Source organism: Ooceraea biroi, chromosome 12 (genome assembly GCF_003672135.1).
Source record: "Ooceraea biroi isolate clonal line C1 chromosome 12, Obir_v5.4, whole genome shotgun sequence".
NCBI lineage: Eukaryota > Metazoa > Arthropoda > Insecta > Hymenoptera > Formicidae > Ooceraea > Ooceraea biroi.
Genome location: NC_039517.1, coordinates 6158455 through 6173891, shown reverse-complemented (window position 1 = coordinate 6173891; position 15437 = coordinate 6158455). Strand labels below are relative to the sequence as shown.

The 15437-nt window shown below is 47.5% G+C and overlaps 1 protein-coding gene across 3 annotated transcripts in view; it reads right to left on the bottom strand.

The window, feature by feature from the left end:
• The window catches only part of LOC105280527 (LIM domain only protein 3), a 79993-nt gene that overhangs the window by 19047 nt on the left and 45509 nt on the right, over nt 1-15437 (bottom strand). For all 3 annotated transcript variants that reach the window (XM_011341136.3, XM_011341134.3, XM_011341135.3), the window contains exon 4: nt 14785-14910. In XM_011341136.3, the coding sequence (XP_011339438.1) occupies nt 14785-14910 (126 nt within the window). The remainder of the gene's footprint in view (nt 1-14784; nt 14911-15437) is intronic.

Below are 15437 nucleotides of genomic sequence, written 5' to 3'. Positions count from 1 at the left end.
TCCGAAATAAACCCTCTCTTGCTCCATCGTGCACTTTCCTGTTCCCTCTCGTTCATTCATCTCTCTTTCTCTTGCCGCTTCTCTTTCTGCTGTTCGACGAGTCTCCAAGCCCCATTAATCTATGGTTATCTACGGCCCGCGCTGGATAAGTGTGTCGGAATGAGCCATTTCACCCTTGGGAGTTCGAATCCATCCTCCACCCTCGTAAGGGTAGGCCATCGAGAGACTGGCCCTTGGGCATCCTCTTTCGCCCTCGCGATGAGCTGTGCAAAACTCGCTCCTTAACGAGATCGTAACGACGACCGACGCTCGTGCCGAGCAAAAATGCGGGAACCGAGGGGCGTTTCGCGTGAGACGCTATAAAACCGCGCGGAAACCCGTAACGCATTCGTAAAAGTATCAAAACATTTTACTGGATGCGTCTCGGTATCAAACTCGTTGCATAATTAAAGCGTAAGTTGCGAGATCGAGAGAGTTGGCGTACGATAAAAACGTAAGAAACCACGCTGGAATATAAAATATGAAAGAAACGATGCTCGCGAATGTCTCCCTCTCTCCTGCGTCGGTGTCGCGGATAAATTCTGAAATTTCGTAATCGTGTCAACGCGGTATAAGGGAAAAAGGAACGCAGAGACAAGCCAAGCACTCGCGATAAAACTCGGAGAACACACAAGGAGATATGCGAACGATCACGTTCCCCCTCGCGCCCCGGCTTTCAGGTGGCATCCGGCCGTGGCGCGCCGCCACTTCGTCTCCACCATGGTGAATAATGCTCGCAGGTTATCTTTTCACCTTCGAGTCCCGTAAGTAAGGCGGAAAGCCTCCCCCTGTCCCTGCCGTTTCGCCCGACCTAACGAACTAAAGAACAACTTTACTTTGCATGCGTCCCGGCGGCCTGGCGAGCTCACCCTTGTCATCGACGATGGGCCGCGCCCTTATCGCCGGAAAAGTTAAGTGGAAGAAAATGCGTCGACTAAGAATGCGCGAGGGGTGGCTCGAGATGTTGAGGACAAAGTTGAAATTGATGCACTGGACGGGTGCTAGAATCCTGCGAAGCTTACGCGCTGAGAGGTGCTCGAGAGGCGAACCAAAGTTTCCCGACCGTGCCGATGAAGCGGAATCGATTATCGAGGTGCATGCTCGTCGCGATACGATCTCGCGGTACCGTACTTGAGCAATGCGCTTATGGGGTAAGCTTATTATAAAGCTGCCATTTACGGAGGTTCTGTGGCATCGTTGCTGCACGCTCCGAATCTCTCTCGAAATAAAGTTAATTATCAAGCGAGAGAAGCTTCATGATTGGCTCTAGGTGGATAAATTTCGGGTGATTCGCGTGTCGTCTGTTCCCGCGCGAGCGCAATCGAGGGTGGATTTACGTGCGTACCTCGCACCGTTCCACCGTATCGCGGCAACTACGTACAAGCGGTCTAGCCAAGTGCCATTGGACGTGACAAGTGATGTTATAACGCGCCACGTCTATCCCCCATTGCGTGCCAGTAGATACAGGGTGTCTACGGCAGACTTTGCGTAACTCAGAAACCAAATGCGTCAGAGGGGGCGGCGCCTTAGTTCGACTATGATCTGCCAGGAGCAGATTCGCGAACGTCACCGCTCGCGAAAGGATCTCCGTTCGGAATTATGAGGAATTCTTTTAATTACGCTAACGTCAGGAAAATGCGGTCGTTGATCGGGATAAAGCGAAACTGAGCACGTAGTTTCCCGCGTGCCGATATGATATTTCCATCAAGATTAACGTTACATGCGTGAGCGTAGATTACATTGAAATTTTGCGGACGTAAAAGCCCAGAGAGTCCGCTTAAGAACGTGAGAAAACGAGCGCTTGCTCGCGGCGGAAAATAAATACTTTCCATTGTCGATAAACATCGGTGCATTGTTTCGGTGCAGCGTGTGATCGTGACGAAGCACTAGGTAGGCAGATTATAAATCGCAAAGGCTGGACAGCAGTAGAGAGAAGGCGAGGAACGGGGGGTGGCTACCGTTCGATAAATTGGGATTTTATTATCGCTAATAACCATCCAAAATTATTATGCGTTGATATTTATGCCGAGGCTAACCGCCCTTTCCTCCGCACTCGCGTACGCGCACATACATCGGTAATTATGCACGCACATATTCGTGCACCACACACACGCGCAACACCTACACACAGGCAAAAGCAAACCGCGCCCTTCCGCCCACAGGCGGTAGTAGGGGACGCGCGATTTTGGTGATCGCATTTTGGCTATTATTTACGCGTCGCGTGCATACGGTTTTCGCCTCTACGGGGCTTACGAATGTTTATCGGCAAAAATTAACGGGCAATTTGTTCGGGCGCATTGTCGACGGTAATTATTATTTTATCGACGGTCACGCGCGCGCGACCGATCTCTTGTACCCCCTTATTATTTATTGGCCCGTGTTCCGTTTTGCGTACGCACCGAACGCTATTATCGAAAGAGCTCCAGCGGCATTATGCAGTTTTGTGTATTAAAACCGACCGCGATATCTCGCCGACGCGTTTAATTTCTCATCGCGCGTTGTAGCGCGTCGGATGCATCCGCGAAATTAAAACACGGGGTTGCATTAATTATACCGGGCTGTCAAATATTAATAGCAGACAGCAGGTTTAAGAAAATTGAATCTCTCCCCACGACAAACACGCGTGTCGTGGCGCGTGTTCTTCGGAACGTTCTTGCACAATGTGCTTTCGACGTACGGAACGTTTACAGTCGCGAGGGTTCCGCACCCCCGTATTACACGTATCCCTCATTCATCGAACCTGAAGCATAAGGACGGCGCGCGCGGATCAATTTACGGGCCTCGTTACGATCGATTCGACGATCCGTTTACTTTACATCGCGCGTTTCCATCCAATCGTACAAACGCGCAATTTCTCGCGAGAAATTAGTCAGTCGCGTGACGACGGGAAGAATATCTTTGGCCACGCATCGTGTGTTACAATCGCCTCGTGTTTGCGCGCTGCGTTTTTCGTAATTGGCTCGCTTTATGCCGCGTCATGCGCGGAACGAAAAATATATTGTTTTCACGACACGACGCGGATAGTTCCGCACAAACACGCCGCGGATTATCGAATGCGGAACGCGAGCACACGCGCGATCGGAAACCCTCGAGCCTCCGAGAAGAAGTTTTGCCGAAAACGCAAATCTTTTCTTGAAAAAAGAAAAGTTCGTGATGCGCATTAATAAATCAACGACCGTTTGTCGCTCGACGTGCGTTTTTCTTTCGTAAGTAAACGCGCGTTATAAAATCGAATTGCACACACGCACACAATCAGACCTATCGTGTAGAAGTGTTTACGATTGCATTTCAAGCATAATTATAGTAAATCTAGACGCGGCCGGCCAGCCCGGGGCGAATCGCGTTAGTTTCTATAACGATATTTGCTGCGGTGCGGCAATTTAGGTATCGTTTTATCGGCGGCGTAATATACAATTCGTATGTATATATATTTTACAGAGAAGGGAATCGGCAGATATATATATATATTCAGGGGGAGAAAGAGAAAGAGGGAGAGAGAGAACATGCATCGGCACATGGGCATCTGCGTTCACATACACGCACAGACACGCACACGTACGTGAACGCGCCCCACATCGGCTAATCTCGTATTTGCGCGATTAATTCTACGCGTTTAACGGAATCCCGTGTCTCGCTAATTACTCTGTCGCGAGCATTTCGCGCGCACACTGACGATGCTGTTTTCGCGTTAATTATGGAATCCGTTGGCTAATGGGTCATGCGAATAAAAGTGAGGCGTGTGTTCTTGGCAGGGAGTACAAGCAGAAAATTGTTTCAAGGGAAAAGCACACGAGACGGAAACGCACGTTGCGCGTTTCGCACGGAACACTCTTTCGCGCGGCGTAATCGTCTTCTTCGCGTTTTTCAAACCTTTAAAGCGCGTTGCAGTCGCGCGCTCGCGCGCGCGTCTTAATCATCTCGATTGCACCGTGATAAATTGCATGCAAGCTGCCACGCGTGCTCCAGCGCGTGTTAAACTCATCTGCGTAAGAGTGACGTCCGCGTATACCGCGTGCGACGAGCTTAATGCCGCGTTTAAGCCGTACGGGGCTTAGACGCGTCTATTTTCTAGCGAGGTACCCCTAAACCGGAGATTAAAGCCATCGCTTTCGCGCGAGGGCGTTCCAAAAATCTAGGGATTACGTGCAGCTACGCCGGGCGACGGCGGATATGAATTAATTTCGACGTTAAGAGCTATCGCGTCTCTCACTTTTAACAATCGCCCCTTTTTGCACAAATTTCCCGACGCTCTCTCGGCGCTACAAGATACCACGTTTTACGCGACTCACTTCATAGGAAACCAAATTTACGCTTAAGGGGGGAGCCTGCTTTAGAACGTTGAAAATAAGGTATATTTTACGAATTTTTTTTGGAGAAACTATACAGCGGATCATTATAAAACTTTGATGCATTTATTAGTACATGTTTAAAGATAAAAAAAATTATTTTTTGATTTGAATATATCGCCTGTAGAGCTCGTCCTGGAGGCATCTTAGTGCAGCCGGCATTGTAAATTGGTGAGCATTCTCCTGCCTCCAAATTTCATCCAAACTGAAAAATTGAAATATTTTCTTGTTATTTATGAATTTCCATCGTCGATGAACCTTTAATATTCATAAAAACATTAAGTTAAACAATTATTTTTGCATGAAAAAGTTCAAAAACTTTGCCTAAAAATTGTACTTTTGTGTTCTAAGCTCCACCATTTTGGCACTTTTCAACTTTTTTCTTCTCTCTTTGGTTCATCGACGATGGGAATTCATAAATAACGAGAAGATATTTCAATTTTTCAGTTTAGACGAAATTTGGAAGCAGGAGAATGCTCACCAATTTGCAATGCCGGCGACGCGGCTGCACTAAGATTTCTCCAGGACGACCTCTACAAGCGACATATTCAAATCAAAAAATAATTTTCTATATCTTTAAACATGTACTAATAAATGCATCAAAGTTTAAAATGATCCGCTATATAGTTTCTCCAAAAACAATTCGTAAAATATACCTTATTTTCAGCGTTCTAAAGCAGGCTCCCCCTTAAACAGAATCTGTCGGAATCTTACCGTCGAGGGGATATCCAGAGATTCATAAGAAAACACGTACACACAAGCCGCAGGACGCACAAGGGAATGCCTCGTTACCGTATCGCTTTTGGAGAGTGCCCACGCCCGAGGCGCAGCGGGGTGCGCGCACGGGTGCATTTCGGTGCAGCCGGTGTACGGGGTTGTTCGGCGTTCGTGTCGGGGGTGCTTTTGGCGCTGACAATACCGCAATGCACAGGTTGGCCTAATAAAACTATGATCGCCGGATAAAACAGTGCAGTGCATGCTGGTAATTAGCGGTATACATAAATCATTGGCAACGCGCCGCGTAAACGCACGTGCACGTACATACACTCGCGCACGGGCGTACGTACGTGCGCGCCCATTACAACCCCTGCGCGACGCCCCCGGCGAAACCCTCGCGTTATTCGCGGAACAAACGAGTACACGTGTAAAGGCCTGCGCGAACGTCGCGCGACGCTCGTCTCTTCTTTTATCCTAGCGCGAGCAATCTCTGTTCTCTGAATTCGCGCGATCACGACGAACGTTGCGTTCATTTCGAGACCAGGCTCTGTCGAATCTTCCGCACGGGGTTCGAATCACCCCGCGGATACTCGTGGCGGATCGTTAATCACCCTCCACCACGCGCGCAGCGGTCTTCCGCTCCGCGCCGCTCGTCGCACCTGAGAATTGGCTCGCCACCGTCGGTCTGAGTAATTTGATCCCTCTCCCCCCCCCCCCCCCGCGGTGCATTTCATTTATAATCGCGGCGGTGCGTCTATTACGTGCGCACGGCCGTGTATCGTTTTGAAACACACACAAATACCCGCGCCAGTCGATGGCGTTTTGCTCTCTCTTTCTCCCTTTCTCTCTCGAGGATTCTGGGCAAGGGTTGCGCGCGTTTGTCGGAGCTGGTTTATCGGCACGCGGTGAGGACCATCGGGGGAGCGGGCAGCAGGAAACCGATGCGGAGGGCGGGCAGGGGAACCGGGCGGAACGGGAAGTGGCAGGTCTATCGCCATCGGAGCCGGCAATGCGAGTCTAGGTTATCCGGTGACAAAGCAGGTTCGACTCGCGCGCGCAACGAGGCCCTCTCGGCACGTCGGATTATCACCATTGAAAACGGTGCAACCGAAACCCCACTGTTCGGATGCAGCCGCGCTTGAACGCGATACGTGCACGCGCCGGTGGCGGCTGATGCCGCGCGCTGCAACCAAAACCGGAAGCGAATTCCTTGTCGCGCCACTCCGGAGGGATTTATTGTCGATCTCGGGTCGCGGACGGTTCCGCTGCTGCACGGTCTACCTCTGTCGTTTATCGCCGGGGCCTTTGGCCGCCGCTATTTGTTTCTTCTTCCGCGGCTTCTAGATGTAAGCGTACACGGATTCCCCGTGAGACTCGTAATAAGAGAAGGCCGTTGCGAGCATCGATGAAATTGCGCGCGACGCGGAGTGGCCCGTGAATCGCTTCGATCTGTGCGGATAAAATCCGTCGATGCGTTTCTCGCCGTGCGTTTCCGTCCGTTCGCAGTCACGCGTACCGTGAAATTTCGGGGACGATTGTTCCACCGTAGTGACACCATAGCGATTGACTCACCGCGATTGCTACGCTCGCTCGCACGCGCGATGGGCGTGTTTTGTCGAGGATCCGGCCGCGGGCCGGAAACCATTGACACGGTAGCGACACGGAAGCTCGGCGAAACGAGACAATTCGCGGCCGAGTTCTTGCGCCTCGGATGCGTAAAACGACCAGCGGACGGAGGTGAGGCGAGGGCGGGCTGCCATCCCCCTCCCCCGGGGGGTTGTAGCTAAATTGGCGGCAGTATATTACCGGTCGGACCAGCGCATTTAATTTGAATATAATCGCGGAAGGAGATCTCAGAAGCTCGAGGGCACTCCGTGGCGCGAGACTGCGTGACGGTGACCGGAAGTGCTCCCGGGACACCGGAAACAAAATGGCCGCTCTCTCTTTCTCTCTCTTTTCTCTCCTCAACCCTCTCGCGACTACACCATCTCCGCCGCGGCGCCGTCACCTCGTCCTATCGCACACGGCCTACCTATACTGCTTGCTTTACCCGGCCGCGAGAGCGTCCGACCTTTTTCTCACCCTCGGGAGAATCGTCAGACGAAATTAACTTTGCATTGTCCTTATTCCCGAGGATCGACCCGGGAAAGCTTTCGGGTAATAAGAGGGTTGGACGGAGATACGGATTCGAGCAAACGAGCAAGCGATCGAGTCACAGTGACAACGCGTTATACACACACCCTCTGCGTCGCAATTTGTTGCCACATATTATCGTCGAAGATCACTATGAGATATTTGATGCACCAGAGACGATTTATCGTTGGGCTTGGCGCGCTCGATTCGCGACGCAGCAAACTGCCGGCGCCGCTATCGGAAAGTCAATAAACGGTGTCAATGTCGTAAGTTACGTGTAACTGCTCGCTCTCGTGCAGGTAAGGGAGTTTAGTGATTTAGGAGTAATTGCGATGCCGGGCGATGATTCGCGTGGGAATGCAACAGGGCACCGTGTTCGATAAGCTCCGCGGAACAATAACAATTAAACCGGCTAACTCGTAATGCCGAAATACAATATAAGCACGAACAATGCTGCACCCAGCAGCGGGGAAGACCGAGCGGTCGTCCGACAATGCCCGCCGTGCTTTCGTTAGACAAAGGCGAGAGACTCTCGAAGCTACCTCAGGCCAGAGATCGTAAGTCGAGGAAGAGCTTAAGCCGGTCGCGTCTTACGTCTTACGTCGCGGTCGTTTCAGACGCACGGCGCGGAGAGATCGTAGAATTTAATTAAAATCCACCGCCAACGCGCGCTCCCGCGAAACTTTACGTTTCAGAAAATGTTGCGGGCTCGCCGACGCGGCCGTGATTTACAGGCTCATTCGCTTTTTCATTATGCAATAATTATCAACGCATGATTATTGATACAATTATTTGACAAGCTAATAACGTGTGGCGTGTGTATCTCTCATGTTGGTTATTAATTAATTATTGCGATGCATTAACTGTATTATGCTGATGACAATCGTGTCGCCAAAGCCGATTTCGGTCGCCGGAACTTTTGCCATGGAAATATGGTAAATTTCGGGCTTACATTTCCACCCCCTTCCCCTCCCCCTACCCCCCCCCCCACCCTGCGTACGTCAACGAGTACGACGAGCAATTTCTTCATTTGTTTCGCGTATTTCGCTCCGAGCGCGCTCTCGCGCGCGAGTGACACTTTAAATCAAACGCAGTCGATGTTTCCAGTGTGCTGAGCCTCCGACGGATTTGCCGGTCGAAACGCAGCCGCGATGAGTCTCGAAATCGCGCGACGCCACACACAAAGTGCGTCATCGGCTTTAAACAGCGCGCAGGGTCGAGAGATATTCGCCGCCAACGTGGGGACGGGTATAAATTTGATATTTTTTATCCGCACGTTTCGATTGCCGTGAGATATTAGCCGAGAATCACGCTGGGAAAACAGGCGGAAGAGCTTCGTTAATGCCGTATGATGGGATTTTATAATTCATCGCACGCGTTTCGATTCGCGTTCCTCCTATTATTGTTTGAGAAAACAACGCTGATAATGATACCGTTGTAGATGAAGTGATACTACATTAGCAATGTTAATTTTCCATTTTTACACTGAGACAGGCGTTTTATATAAGCCTTCACCTAGCGCGGCCGGGTCTACAGCCGCCAGGGCTCTAATTTTAACTTTAGGTTGAGCGCCAACTAATTTTTATAAAATCAGTAAAAGAGGGTATTTGTCTAACGGTAGCTCAGGGGGGGATACATGGTTGGGATGACCCTTGAATATGATACTTCGCAATAAGATGTATTGGGTCGTCCGGAAAGTTCGTGCCGATTTTTAATAGATGGCGTTGGAACATGTCTGAATATATCAATGTTATTGAAAACATGCGATTTATATACATATGCTTAAAGGTGACATTTCAACGCATCTTTAGGAAAAAAGTTGTTTCAGATAAATTGATTCGTGTCAGTTTTGTACTCTTTTCAAGATGGAAGAAAACAAAGAACATTTTAGACACTTGATGCTTTTCTATTACCGGAAAGGCAAAATGCCTCACAAGCAACAAATTCGATATGTTCTGTTTACGGAGAAGGCGCTTTAGCTGAAAGAACCGTACGTAAGTGGTTCGCTAAGTTTAGAGCTGGTGATTTTAACCTTAAAGACCAAGAACGCTCGGGCAGACCCTCTACTACTGATGATGACCAAATCAAGACACTGATCGAGAATAACCCGCGCTACACGACACGTGAATTAGCAGAGATACTGAAAATATCGAAAACCACTGTCCACGATCATGTAGTGAAGCTTGGTTACGTAAGTCGCTATGATGTATGGGTTCCGCATAATTTGGCCGAAAAAATTTAATGGATCGCATTTCCATCTGCGACTCGCTGTACAAGCGCAACGAAAACGTACCATTTTAGAAGCAATTAGTGACGGGTGACGAAAAATGGATCATTTACAACAATGTAGAACGAAAAAGATCCTGGGGTAAGCGAAATGAACCAGCATTAACCACTCCGAAAGCCGGCCTTCATCCAAAAAAAGTCATGCTCTGTGTCTGGTGGGATTGGAAAGGAATCCTATATTATGAGCTCCTACCACACAACCATACGATAAATGCAGATAAGTACTGCTCGCAACTGGACGAATTAAAGACAGCGATTCAGGAAAAACGTCCAGAATTAGCTAATAGGAAGGGCGTCTGTGTTCAACCAGGACAATGCCAGACCTCATGTTTCTTTGACTACCCGACAAAAATTGTTGGAGTTTGGCTGGGATGTGCTACCTCACCCACCGTATTCACCAGACATTGCACCTTCAGACTTTCACTTATTTAGGTCTGTGCAAAATTCTCTTAGCGGCAAGAACTTCAACTCTTTGATCGACATAAAAAACCACCTTGAGGAGTTTTTCGCCGAGAAACCTAAGAAGTTCTGGGAGAATGGAATCTTCCAGTTGCGTGAAAGATGGACAAAGGTTGTGAAACAAAACGGTGCATACATAAGTCAATAAATATTTATCGACATAAAAAAATGTTGCCTTTGAATTTTCCTTCAAAATCGGCACGAACTTTCCGGACGACCCAATAATTTTGAACAGATTTGATTTTATATTTCAGGCAAAGAAAAATGAGTTTTATAGTTACCGATTGTGTGTAAAAAACGTCTCTCTCTCCAGTTTAATACAGTGCATTGTTCGGTTGGTCACTTGTGACAATCGTCTCCTGTAGTCAATCGTGAACTGCGATCCGACTACTTTTGGGGGCCCTTCTCACTTCGTGCGCACTATGTCACGGTTAGATCTCGAGTGAGTCTCGATTTTCTCGTTTTGCGCAACGGGCAGCGTCAGGCCCGTAATAACAATCCGCGCGCGTGTGTGGGCCTTCTCGGAGTCTCGATATTTAATTTAAGATCTCCCAACGAGTCGGATCACTTCGGCGTTGAGGGGGAACAAATTTATTAATTTATATTATACTGTCACAACACATTTTGCATAATACCATTTGGGACATGCGCGAATCCCATAATAGTTTTTCGAATTTATTGTCTCTCTTTTATCCTCTTCTGCATTAAATAATGTGTCAATGTGAACCGTAACTTTCCAATACATTGAGAGAATAATATATAAATGAATAAATGTTTCATAGACTTTATTATACAATTACAATAGAGCTTTGTCGTACAAGAACATCAACAAGAAATGGTGTAACAGTAATCGCTGATGCTTGATTTTTCTCTCAGCGGTGATCATGAGTAAGGAATTCGCTTCGAGGGTACCCATTACCGTCGCGTTTGCACGTTCACTCGTCAATGAGTAATCCGCAGTTCCGTGTCGCGGTGCAAACTCGAGAGACCGTCCAGGGATAAGGGAGAAAGAAACCGGGTGGTCTCGCCCTTAGTTCTCGAGCTACGACTTCTGCCTTGGGAGCGTATGATTAAACAACTCAGGTGTTTTATGCTCGGCTCGTGGAGATCGCGTGACCCAACGGCCACATCCGTTTCCGCCTTTGCGTACGGTCAACTGCTTCAACCCCTAACCAATGGTTCGCCTTAAGGGTTGCACGTTACCATCGACCGCGAAAGAAAGTATACTTTCGCCGACGTATCTTTAAGCCATAAGGCTCCGCTCGATAGTCCCGCGCTACCGGGGAAAACTCTCCGCGAGACTTGTTAACCCTTAACTATTTGCCCGACGACGATTGTGTTGACACGTTCCAGGAGGGCATCTTCTTGTCATTATGTGTACGAATTAATGTACTGCTTGTTTTAAAATTATTAATTTTTCTTGAAGATGCCAGGTTGATCGCTCCGCCATATGGCGTGAACGTTGATGCTTTAAAAGCACGCTATTTATTGGGTTGGCCAAAAAGTAATTGCGTTTTTTTCCAATAGATGGACATACATGTCTTGAAATGTAACTAACTTCATTCTAAACCGCAAATTCATTATGTAGGTTAACAACTCACAGTTCAAGCTTGTTTTAGAAAAAGAAAGTACACGATTTCGTTAACAATTGTTTGTTTGCCGTCGATTTCAAAATGGAAAATCAAAAAGAACATTTTCCTCATATTTTGTTTTATTACTTCCGAAAAGGGAAAAACGCTGTGCAAGCTCATAAAAAGTTATCTGATGTATATGGCAAAGATGCTTTAAAACTGCGGCAGTGTCAAAATTCGTTTACTAAATTTCGATCTCGAGATTTTAATGTGAAAGATGCACCACGCTCAGGAAGGCCAATCGAAATTGATGATGACAAAATAAAGGCACTGATCGATTCCAATCGCGTTTAACGACACGAGAGATTGCTGAGAATCTTAACATATCGAAATCGAGTGTTGAAAACCATTTAAAACGACTTGGATACATTAGTAAGCTCGATATTTGGGTAGCACATGAGCTGAAAGAAATTCATCTCACTAAGCGTATTGACATCTGCGATTCTCTTTTGAAACGTGAGGAAAATGATCCATTTTTGAAACGTATGATAACAGGCGACGAAAAATCGATCGTCTACACAACGTCAAACGAAAAAGATCGTGGAACAAGCGTGATGAACCTGCTCAAAGTACTTGAAAAGCAGATATTCACCAAAGAAAGATTATGCTGTCAGTCTGGTGGGACTTTAAAGGTATTGTGTATTTTGAGCTGCTTGCAAGGAATCAAACCATTAATTCAGACGTATACTGTCGTCAACTGGATAAATGAAATGATGCCATCAAACAGAAACGTCGAGAATTGGTGAATCGCAAAGGTGTTGTGTTTCACCATGATAACGCTAGACCACGTACAAGTTTGGTCACTCGTGAAAAATTGTTGCAGCTTGGATGGGATGTGTTACCACATCCACCATATTTGCCAGACCTGGCACCATCAGATTACCATTTGTTTCGTTCTTTGCAAAACGCCTTGAACGGTAAAACCTTTACTGCTGATGAGGATATCAAATCGTTGTTGGAATTGTTTTTTGCTGAAAAAGATAAGAACTTTTTTGAGCGCGGAATCATGAAGTTGCCTGAAAAATGGCAAAAGATAATCAAACAAAATGGACAATATATTGTTTAATAAAGTTTTTGTTTCCCATGAAAAATTCGCCTTTTATTTATATAAAAAAAAACGCAATTACTTTTTGGCCAACCCAATATATTTAAAATAATTATTAAAAAAAGAAATCAGGCGTGCACAGTTAATACATTTTCTCGAATCAGATCAGGATATTGAATAACACGTATCGCCAATAATGTGCCGTCAATCGTTTGTTAGTGGCATATGTAACGTACACGAAACTTGCACGTTCCCTCCAGTGGATGCACGGTTTTGGTGTTTCGGTCTCGTGGCCCGAGTCAATTCAGGGTGGAGAGCCGTAGGGTACAAGAAAGGTCGGGCAAATGTCGAGGAGTGACATTAAATACGGCGAAATGCCATCGACCTCCGTCAAATGGTATAAAGGAGCGTTTCCTATTCCAATCTGATGTAATTTATCCGATACTGATGCGGCACTTGATCGATCTGCAAAATTTTCTCACGTGCATAACGATGCATAACATTGCATCATAAATAAAATCTTCTGCCATTAATTACGCTAAGAGAGAGAAAGAGGGGAGAACACGAAATTATATAACTCTTTTAGCACATTTTAATCATTTCACCGTCATGCGCGCCGAGACCAACTTGTGATTATTAAATTAAATAAATAAATTGAATAAACGATCGTGTATTATTCGGGCCTTTTCAAAGAAAGGAAATTTCAAAGCGAATTTGTTTCATTTCTGCCGGCAGTGTGTGCCTATACCCGCGCGCGCGGGGCTTTTCATAAATTTAATTTAAATAAATAAAGTATTAATATCGATATGCAAAAATATTAATTGCCGACACTCCCAAAAGGTTATCAACACGTGAAACGGTCGTTTTTGGTAAGCTGGACCAAAGGCTTGTTAGCACCGAATGGTTGAACTGTTTCGGACAACCAAAGACACGAGGGTATAATTAATTCAGCCATTCGGCTTTATCGCTACGCTATTATGCTCGGACGTATCTCGCCGCGGATATTCGGTCTGCTCTCTCTCCCTCCGGATCCGTGAGTTTTCCGAGAAATTAGTCGGCATGATTTGCATCTGACGTGCACCTCGAGGCACCCACACGTCGCTCGCATAGTTCGCAACTCTGACTTCCCTCGTCTCTCTATCTCTCCCTTTGTGCTCTTTCTCTCTCTTCTCGTGAGTGTCTCCGGATGCTTCTCCGTCGCATCCACGTCGGAAGCTCTCGCGTCAATTATGCCCGTCAACAGAGGAAACGTCGAGCGGATTCTTCTCGTTCCACGACATTGATCCTCCTCCGCGGAAATCTCGAATTAGGGGAGCCGAGCGTCGTTCGCAGCGAGCGGAAGTCGCGAGAACAGCAACCGCCTAATTTTACCCGGAGCAAATAAATTAGTTACTCGTGCACGAGCCTATTTATTCGCGAACTTTCTAAGCTCCTGCACGAATAAAAGTCTCGACAATCGTGTCACTATTCTGTTCCGGTATCGACTGTAAAGTCCGAAAAAAAGGGATTTGTAGAACTTGAAGAGAGATTTGAAGAAAATGGCTCTTTGTCTTGCAGAAACGCGCGCAGATGAAGAAACTTCCTCTCGTCGCTCCGCGGACTCGCAAAAGCGTGACTTTGCGGGCTCTCGAGAGCCTCGCGCACCGATTATCTCCATTCGGCAGATCCGCCGAGGCGTTTCGGCTCGACGAATCCCAGGCTTTCGAACGAGCCTCGGCTTAACTCGGTTGTTGTGAATAAGTAAGCGAAGTGTTGCGAAGTGCTGCAGAAGTTAGGCAAACCCCCAGGCGCGCGCGGCTGGGGTGGCTCGAATTAAATTGTTATACGGATGAGCTGCCACGAGGAATACTCGAGCAAGCGACTTTGCCGACGTCGGCGCCGCCGGGTGTGAATGTTTAATTACCGGCTTTCATTATTGTTAATAAAATAATAGCGCAGCCGAGGAGGGACTCGCGGAAGCGAGAACACCCTCTTGGTGCGATGCGAATCGCAGCCTACCCGTCTAGCCGGATTCGTTTCTTGCAGTTTCGCCGATTATCGAGTACGATTAAACGGCCAATCCTGAATTCGAGTCTCCTCTTCTCACGTGGGACAACGAGATCGTCGGATTAAATTTTCATTCGCCTACCTGTGATTGCACTGCTGACAAGCGAAGCATTCCAGATGGTAGACGTTGGTTCTCGCACGCATCACCATCTCGAACGCTGGGATGACTTTGCTGCAGGCTGCGCAGTGACCGGTGCTTCCGAAAAGTCTGCCAAACAGAGAGGAAAGCAGCGTAATGCTCCATCTTTGCCAACAGCATCCAAGTTAAATCCGCGATTGAATGATACCGTAAGACGTTACCGGGACATCGGCGTGACTTTCGCCGTAACATAAGAAAGGTCGTTCTCGGGGTTCGGACGAAAGCGGACGGAAAGTTTCGCCCCGCGCACAACGAGAACCAATAAGCTCACGGGCACGACGAACATGCCATCTTCAAATATTGGGCCATTAATAAAGGCCACAATGTTTCGACGGTGCGTTTCCTCGTGCGGACGCGCCACCTGTGCGCGTTCCCTCGGGACTTTGTAATCTCAACACGGTTTATTTGCTCTCGCTTGTTTATATGGGATGTGGGCGTATTCAATAAGGGAAACTCATCTGTAAAATTCGATTTGTTGTCGGCGCTTTCCTCGATTTTCTCTCCCCTCCCTATCGTCATGGCTTCTTCATCCCACTTTATCAATCTATCTATCTGCGTTTATTGACTCGACGCGCGATGCCATCGAATCTGCGAGG